General features: G+C 35.8%; 1 protein-coding gene across 1 annotated transcript; it reads left to right on the top strand.

The window, feature by feature from the left end:
* Nucleotides 1-36: 36 nt before the first annotated feature.
* LOC121325800 lies at nucleotides 37-7,501 on the top strand. The gene is made up of 6 exons (XM_041268851.1): nucleotides 37-314; nucleotides 970-1,227; nucleotides 1,783-1,975; nucleotides 3,778-3,856; nucleotides 4,259-4,341; nucleotides 5,364-7,501. The coding sequence occupies exons 1-6, from the start codon at nucleotides 203-205 to the stop codon at nucleotides 5,368-5,370; spliced, it is 732 nt and encodes a 243-aa protein (XP_041124785.1). The 5' UTR covers nucleotides 37-202; the 3' UTR covers nucleotides 5,371-7,501.
* Nucleotides 7,502-9,023: the final 1,522 nt, after the last annotated feature.

Genomic DNA, 9,023 nt, shown 5'->3' with positions numbered 1-9,023 from the left:
TATTGCCTTTGCACTGTTTAATGTATATCTATCAATGTCTTTCATGCTGGCTGGGCCACCTTGCCAACAGCTGCCACAACATTGGCGTCACTGTTGAATCAAATGGCTACACAGATATAAACGTGTATCCAAAAGCCCTTCCTCCTCCGTGCGTCTGGTGCACAAGCTGCAGGTTCTTTACAACATAAAGGCAATCTTGAAAATGTCTGACAAGGAGTCAGTATCAAGTGGAAGCAGTACCTCAAGCCAGAACAGCAGGTCGAGCAATAGCAGGGCAAGTTCTGAAGACACAACAGCAGAGAAGCAAAGAAAAGGTAAGGCAAATCTTTTAATAACAACAAGGACGACGACAACAATAATAATCATAATAATAACAACAATGTATAATTTTATTCAAGACATTGTTTAAAGCCTGCATTGAGAAATTGGCAATTACTTTTTTTATTTTTTCACATTTGAATGCAGCGATAGACTTCAGGCTACAGATGTTGAAAGAACAGCCTGCTACGTGGGCAGTCCATAGACAGCTTGTTTTTTGGCAGGGATTTCAGAAAGCATTGCCAAATTTAAAATGGTTTTCAGTATTTTTACTGTTCACAGGCAAGATCAACTCAACTAACATATTTTTTGGTAACGCAACGCCCCCCCCCCCCCCCAAAAAAAAAAAAAAACCTTAACTGGAGAAGCAAGGAGCAATTAACAGCCTTCACATACTGAAAAACAAATATTTGTAAATTATAACAATAATATTTGCATTATCATTTCAAAAGTTCACAGCAGTATTACTGAAATAAATTGTTTGGGGGACAGTAACCTTTGTGTCATTGTACAATTCTGTACATCATGATACTAAGGGCATTTTGCAGTATACTTTTACTACTGCAATAGTACTGCACCTAAAGTAGTTTTTTTGTACATGAATCCACATTTGAAGTAGATTACAGTTTCTGACTTCTTACTAATTTTCAGTATTACCTGAGATCAGCAGAGAACTCTCAGGAAACGAGGAAAGAAAAAAGCACCCCACAAAATCTAACCCCACCCCTGATAACAGCATCAAAGCAGACCCAAATCAGGGCAACAAAACCCAGTCTCAAAACTCAAAGGAGCCCAGCTCTACTCAGCTAGGAAATAAGAAAGAAGAGACTGCTGAGAAGAAAAAGCCATTAACCCCTTCCGGGGAAAAAGAACACTCTCATGGAAATATTGTGAAGGAAACGATTAGTGGTAAGTAGCCTAAATATAGCTTCAGTAATTTCATTTTGTAATGTTATTCCAGCATTCAGGATTTTCAGTGCAAAAATATATTGCATCCTAAAAAGTGATGCAACCAAATCTTTGTGGCAACCAACACTCATGTTAACGGATTGGGGTGTTATGAACTGACACACTTGTACTGATGAATCAAATGTTTAAAAAAATCAAGCATGCATCTTATGCAACACATTTACATTTTTTTGTGCTTTAAGTGTTGACCACATAAATGGCAGAGTAAAGTATATAAATGATAAAATGTATATACAATCTATTGCATAAGATTTATGTTTAGTATATTGGGCAGGTTTGGGCTGTACTGCAGCCTACTTCAAGGAGTCAGCTTTTGATGAACACCAAGCCAGTCTCCTCAAGTTTCTGTTCCCTCTGTTGTGGTTTTGATCTTTGCCAAAAAGGGAAATCCATTAAAAATTATTTAACTCCTTTTGGCAGTGTATCTCTTCCTGTGGGGTATAAATGTTTTCGCACTTCCTTACAATATTGCAAAACCCCCTGATTTCTCTTTAGACAAGCCAGAGAAAGACAGCATTATCGATGAGGAAGGGAGCGAGCCAAAGAGACAGCCTCCAAAGCAGGCCAAGAGAGCCCCTTCCCAGGTGAAATATAAAACAAGGAACCAGTTGCTAGAGGAGGAACTGAGCAGAATCAAAGCTCGTATGAACATGACCTGTAGTGCAAACTTACTAAAACGACCTCAAAGGTGAGTTCACAAAGCTCTTCAAGGCTTCAGAAGATTCATAGAAAATAATGTGTTGTTACAAAGTTCAATTAATAACAATGTAATTACAAAGCACCTATAGTATATTTACTGTATTAAACCCCAAACTTACCATGAATTAATCATATTAAGTGTGGCCTCCAGTCTTTATTTAAAGACCATGTTTATTAAAAAAAACACCAGTTAATACAACCCCCCCCCCCAAAAAAAAAAAAAAAAAAAAAAACAAAACCATAACCAAACAACTGAGCATAACTCCATGTTTCCTAAGGACTTTCAAGTTGTTCGTTTCTCAGTTTCGATACATTCGCATTGAATTTCCTCCTTTCAAACAAGTAGGAGTTATTTAAAGACTGCAGTGAAATGCTTTGAACACATGGACCTATTGTATGTGTGTCCAATGTATTATTAAGTGATGTGTGCTTCGCATGAATGTGTTAATATTAAAATAAATAATATATACTTAAAAAATAACTTAAAATAGAGTATTAAATTAATTGTACCCAATATGTCTGAGACCTTCCAATATTTTGTGGATTCTTGCCTGGGCGTGTCCAAGAGATTACATCAGAGGTGATGGACAAAGCTCTAAGTGATGCTAGTTCAGGCTGTGCAGTGTACGCAGATACTTTAAAAAAAAAAAAAAATTAAATACAATATTTTAAATAGAAGAGCAATGTTTTCTAAATGAAAAAGTCAAATAGGAATTACGTTGTGAATTCCCAGGTCTTCCTTCACTGGGTGTGTGTAATGCCTTCCTAATTAGCTAAGGTTTTGGGGCTAATAGGACATTTTGATTGCTGTGCAAATTTAGAATTATTATTAGAGTGATTATACTTGTCAGAGGCTTTGTATAATATTTCTTCATTACGAACTGATTTTAAAGTGAGCTTTGTAATCATCTGAGCTCAAGACAGACCAAAAGTAAACCAATTACCTTTGAATGAGAGCATATTATTACAGTAACCTATGTGATACTAATGCACATAACTAGATGCACAAATACAGAAAATCGGATGTACAGTACATGTCATTTCTCTTCTGGCATATTAATAAAAAAGACATATACCGGTAGTATGTGCCCATTCCAAGCAATCCCATCTGATATAAAGTGCTCTAATCCACAGTTATAAATGTAATTCTTGCTTTATTTTGGGGATCTAAATACATCAGTCGTTGTAGTGTCAAAAAGACTGAATGCGGTTCACCCTAATACGAGAGGATTAACAGATCAGAAATGGATATGATATTTTGGACTGTGAAACTGGTTGTTACTGGGCCATTTCTTCTATCTATGTCCTTTTTATATTTGAATGTCAATGAAGAAATTAAATGTGCTTTTTCTTGTTCATTTATGCACTGTTCTGTAACATAAATACATGTATTCCTCAGCGTTCCTGATTGTTTAATGTGAAGTGCAGCCTCCGTGCCACCATCACGTCTATAAGAATTAGAGTTTATTCTAATAGAAAACAGCTCGATTCCCACAGAAATAGAAGTAATTGACTCAGTAGGAGTCTGCATAAACAACCCCTGTTAATTCTATTTCATACCCAGAATGAGCTTGAAGCATGATTAGATTGTTAAGCCATATATTCTTTGTACTAAAGCAAGAAAAATCAATTTAAGCATGAACACATTTCCAAGATAGGGTCCCCATTGATTTAAAGGGGTAGAGGAGAGATGAATTATCCCCCTGTTGCTTCCCCACCACGTCAGGGGACCCCATTTAAATTAATTGACATTAACTGATCAGCCTTTTGTTTTCTTTGTACTCTGTGCAGGAAATTGTATCATCCATTTGTGTGGAACAGTTTACATCCATATTCAGACACGCACGCTATAGATTATCTTCTACATCTGGTAGGTTGTCTTTATTTTGTGTACCTATGAAACGTGGGCTCTGTCATGTATGTGATAAAAAGCATTTAGCAAAATGTTAATGTTTCAGGGAATGATTGATTTTGAAAAGTTGCTAAGGCCGTTTGTACCCCTATACATACAGTATATGAAATGACTGTATATGTAATATATGTTGAATATTTTTATTTATTTATTTATTTATGTTTGGCTTACACAACAGTTTAAAACTACCTGCCAGTTCCAAAAACAAAAAAACCCAACATTTTCCACACACACACAGCAATTAAACAAAACAGGCGCAGTGTAATAGCCACACTTACTTTTTGATGCCCCATGTGCAGTGTTCCACTGAGTGTGGCTGCAGATGGCTGCATGCGTAAAACACAACCTTATCATTCGCAGCCTGATTCTGGTCACTACAGTTGCAGAGCCAGACTGACCTCTTCTAGAATTGTTGATTCTGAGACATCCTGCAGATCAGACAAGTAAGTACTACAAACAGATATGCATTAAAGATCAGTTTGGTTTTATTGAATAAAGATCCCTTGTGGACTCTATCAAACCAGTGTTCTGAGTGTAACAATTAAACTGTCCCCTTGCAACACTCAGCTCTCAGTGGATGTAAGAAATGCAATTTCAGTGTTGCAGGGAAGGCAGGTTACTGGCTATACCCTGGTGTGCAAGCTGTACTTAATACTTGAGGCAAAAGCTGAGTTCCATAAATTCACCAGAAGAAGAGATACAATATAACTGGATGACATCATGCTCTACTTGGTTGAAATCCAATGACAGTATAATGTTGTCACAGAAACAGATTTTAATTAAGTGTGTTGTAATTTAGGATCTTATCCAAAAAGCTAGCAACATGTTAGAAATGCATTTTCATGTTAGTTCAGCCAAAACAGAAATATCAACTCTGGCATCTCATTGGAAGTAGCATTTCATTCTTATTAGTGTTAATTTAAGAAAATGACAATCTGAAATAAATTAAGTTGGAGAATCTAGCCTAATTAGTACAAATGATCTAATAATAATAATAATGCTTCCCACCCCCCCTCCTCCTCTCTCATTCCCCATTTAGAAATGAAATAAAAAGAACATCTTATAGGGATGTTTCTGTTAGCTTTGCCTATAAGAGGACAGAAAGGTATTTCTACAGCATGCCCGTAATAGCGTGCTGCTTCACCACCCAGCACTTAGGGCCTCGAGGAAGAAAGCATGTGTAACTTACATGGGTCAAACAACAGGCTCTGCAAAGGCCATTAAGGAACCATGATCCATGAGCTCAAAATAAAACAAACCAAAAAAAAAAAAAAACACACAGACTCTTCAAAATTTGCAAATCACAGCTTTTGTTTAAAGAATTTGCTAGGATTTCATTATATATGTTTATTTTATGTTTGAAAAGAAGTTTTTTTTTTCAGTGAAGAAAACTGTTGTATAAAAACAGCCATTGTCCAAGTGCAGCTGTTACAGCCTTTTTTTTTTTTTTTTTTTTTTTAAACAGGAGATGAAACATTGCAGACAACAGATGTTTAATATATTCCTTAAGTACAAAGTACATGATTTACATAAGAGGAAATTCTGAAACTGTATTGGGTAAACATTTTAAATATAGCAACTAGTGTCTCATTTACATTAAAACCTGCAGCGGCTACTTTGAGTCCATATATACACATTAACTCAGTCCTTATTTTACACTTTTGTAAGCTTTCTGCTAAAATCATGCAGTAATAAAAGTCAATTGATAAAGGCAAAATATTTTAACTACGGTAAACATTTCTAGTGTTTTGGGGTGTCCAGTTACAACATTCTGATCTGTGTGTAACTGAAATTTACATTCATTAAAAGTTTTAACCTGCGAGTTATTTAAAGTCTGCTTTTTTATGAATGGTATTTATGGAATGGTTCTAGACAGCTGTAAGCTTCTATAAATAACTCATGAGTTCAGACTTGAGTAGGGCCCAAAGTCCCAGCGTAATAAGAAACACATATGTATGAGACTCTCAGTAACCTTTAAAGTGTAGTTTCTCAAACTTTATGCATTAGGTTACACACAAGTCAAATACAACTTTTCTTTTGAATTGTTTATTACCAAAATACAAACAGCAAAGTCATAACAGAAGACTAACTCCTATGAAGCAAAATAAATTATTCTAACTTTACACAGCACTCCCCCCCTCCCCCAAGGTAGTTACAAGATGTACTATATTACACACCTTGCTTTGTTAACAACGAAAAGCCATGTCAGTTCAGATAAGAACTTAGGTTATACAACTCCTTTTTGGCACTAAGGCATGCAGCTTAATGTGCTGAATTAACTTATAAATACAAACCTATTTCCAACTACGTACAGTGTAAGAATAACCAACAGTATTTCAGACAGTTGTGGAAGTGCTATACTTTGGCTAAAATGCATTCTTAGTTTTTTTTTTTTTTTTTTTTTTTTTTTTTTTAATATAATAAGATATTTGAACACTTAAAAAAAGCATCATTTGCAATTTATAATGAGCATTTCTATATAAATTCACACTGTGTTCTCAAGAGGACTAGATGCTAAATGAATATGTTGGAGACTTTTGTAAGACAGAGCTTAATGATTGTAATATGTCTGTGTTATAGCACAAGCTACTTTTAAGATTCAACCAAAAATCTAATTCAGTGTGCTTAATTAATGCAAAATATTTAGGAAGACTTCTGGACTACAGCAGGATTACCAGGTTCAAAACCCAGCTACTTTTACTTTTCTGCAAAACATTTTGCATTTACATTTTTTTTTTTTTTTTTTTTTTTTTTTTTTTTTTTTTACAGAATGATGATTGCATGCATTAGCCAAAGAAAGGTGTTTTTAAAAAGTGTGCATTATTGGAAAGTAGACAAATATGTAAGCTTGGAAGGATCGAAATAGACTGAAATAAAAAGGGGATTAAACAGTTTAGAAATCACACCCACCTCCACATTGGGTTTAATCAACAGGTCGCTAAAATAAAATACATTAATTACAATAATATTAAGGCCGGTATGCATTTACATGGGTTATTGGAAGAAGAATGCTAAAATATCTATTTATCCACATCCTTGATTTTACGTGATGGAAGATTCAGTCTTTTAAAACTTGGTGGCTGTTTCAGCACCCTAACTAAATGAATGGCATTCAAAACTTAACTAATTTTGTATCATACACTACACACAAGAATAAGGCAGTACCAACTAGAACATTTCAGATGGTCAAGCAAGAATGCTGTTTAAAGACTTATGCACAACAAGCATTGTGTATATAAATCCCACAGCATGACACAAAGTAACAGACGACCTAACTGATTCAGAAATGTAGATTTTACAACCAATTCAGCCCCCCCCCCTTTAAAGTAATCAATAACAAAGTGTCAGTATTGCCAAGGCAAATGTGAGTTGAGCACCAATAATATCTTAATTTTGTCAGTTTTATTTGGATTAAATGGTTTTTTTTTTTCAAATCAAAGGTAGACAAGAGGTTCTTTGAGGCACCAAAAACAAAACAGTACCTTTAATAGTGTTTCCTACTGTGGAGATGTACGCTAATTCTGAAGATGAGTGATTATACATACAGTGCCTATAGAAAGCCTACACCCCCTTTCAAAATGTTCACCTTTTGTTGCCTTCTAGCCTGGAATTAAAATGCACTAATTTATATATATATATATATATATATATATATATATATATATATATATATATATATATATATATATATACATATATATATATTACATACATACTGTAAACATATTCTAAACTTTGTAGAAAATTAATTAAAAATAAAAACTGTAATAGCTTGGTTGGATAAGTGTCCACCCCCCTTGCAATAGCAATCCTAAATTAGCTCAGGTGTAACCAATCACCTTCAAAATCACACACCAAGTTAAGTGGCCTCCACCTGTCTTAATTGTAGTGAGTCGCATGATTTCAGGATAAATTCAGCAGTTCCTGTAGGTTCCCTATGCTGGGTAGTGCATTTCAAAACATAAACTCAACCATGAGCACCAAGGCGTTTTCCAAAGAACTCCGGGACGAAGTTGTTGAAAGGCACACATCAGGCGATGGGTATAAAAAAATAACATATCCCTTGGAGCACGGTCAAGACGATTATTAAGAAGTGGAAGGTGTATGGCACCACCAAGACCCTGCCTAGATCAGGCCATCTCTCCACACTGGATGACTGAGCAAGGAGGAGACTGACCAGAGAAGCTACCAAGAGGCCAATGGCAACTTTCAAGAGCTACAGGCTTTTATGGCCAAGACTGGTCAAAGTGTGCATGTGACAACAATATCCCAAGCACTCCACAAATCTGACCTGTATGGTAGGGTGGCAAGAAGGAAGCCATTATCAAGAAAGCCCACCTTGAATCTCGTTTGATGTAAAAAAAAAAAAAAAAAAAAACACAAGAGAGATTCTGTAGCCATGTCACAAAAAGTTTTGTGGTCTGACAAAAATAAAATGGAACTTTTTGGCCTAAATGCAAAGTATAAAATGTAAACCCAACACAGCGCATCACCCAAAGCACACCATCCCTACTGTGAAGCATGGTTGTGGCAGCATAATGTTATGGGGATGTTTCTCATCTGCAGGGACTGGGACACTTGACAGGATAGAAGGGAAAATGAATGGAGCAAAGTACAGAATGACCCAAAGCACACAGCCAAAGCTACACTGGAGTGGCTAAGAAACAGAAAGGTAAATGCCCTTGAGTGGCCCAGTCACAGCCCCGACCTAAATCCAATCGAAAATTTGTGGCATGACTTGAAGAGTGCTGTCCAACGCTCCCCAAGGAACTTGACAGAGCTTGAACAGTTTTGTAAAGAATGGTCAAGTATTGCCAAATCTAGGTGTGCAAAGTTGGTAGAGACCTATCCCAACAGACTCACAGCTGTAATTGCTGCCAAAGGTGCTTCCACCAAGTATTAACTCAGGGGGGGTGGAGACTTATCAAATTATGATCTTTCAGTTTTGTATTTTTAATATATAATATTTTTCTCAATAAAAACTTCTCCCCTTAAGAGTGTGGAGTATAGTGTGTAGATAAGTGGAAAAAAAAAAAAAAATCCTCATTTAAATGCATGAAACTCTGAGGCACTGACACAACAAAATGTGAAAAAAGTTCAAGGGGGCATAGACTTTCTATAGGCA

This window comes from Polyodon spathula, chromosome 13, assembly GCF_017654505.1.
Source record: "Polyodon spathula isolate WHYD16114869_AA chromosome 13, ASM1765450v1, whole genome shotgun sequence".
In the NCBI taxonomy this organism is placed as follows: Eukaryota; Metazoa; Chordata; class Actinopteri; order Acipenseriformes; family Polyodontidae; genus Polyodon; species Polyodon spathula.
Note: the sequence above shows the minus strand (reverse complement) of the source record. Positions and strands in the feature narration are given on the sequence as shown.

Bases quoted from the DNA above. Each gene is read 5' to 3' on its own strand.
- LOC121325800 (XM_041268851.1), top strand. From the start codon at position 203: ATGTCTGACAAGGAGTCAGTATCAAGTGGAAGCAGTACCTCAAGCCAG. The intron at 1,976-3,777 runs GTGAGTTCACAA...TACTCTGTGCAG, and splicing joins TTACTAAAACGACCTCAAAG to GAAATTGTATCATCCATTTG. The intron at 3,857-4,258 runs GTAGGTTGTCTT...TATCATTCGCAG, and splicing joins TAGATTATCTTCTACATCTG to CCTGATTCTGGTCACTACAG.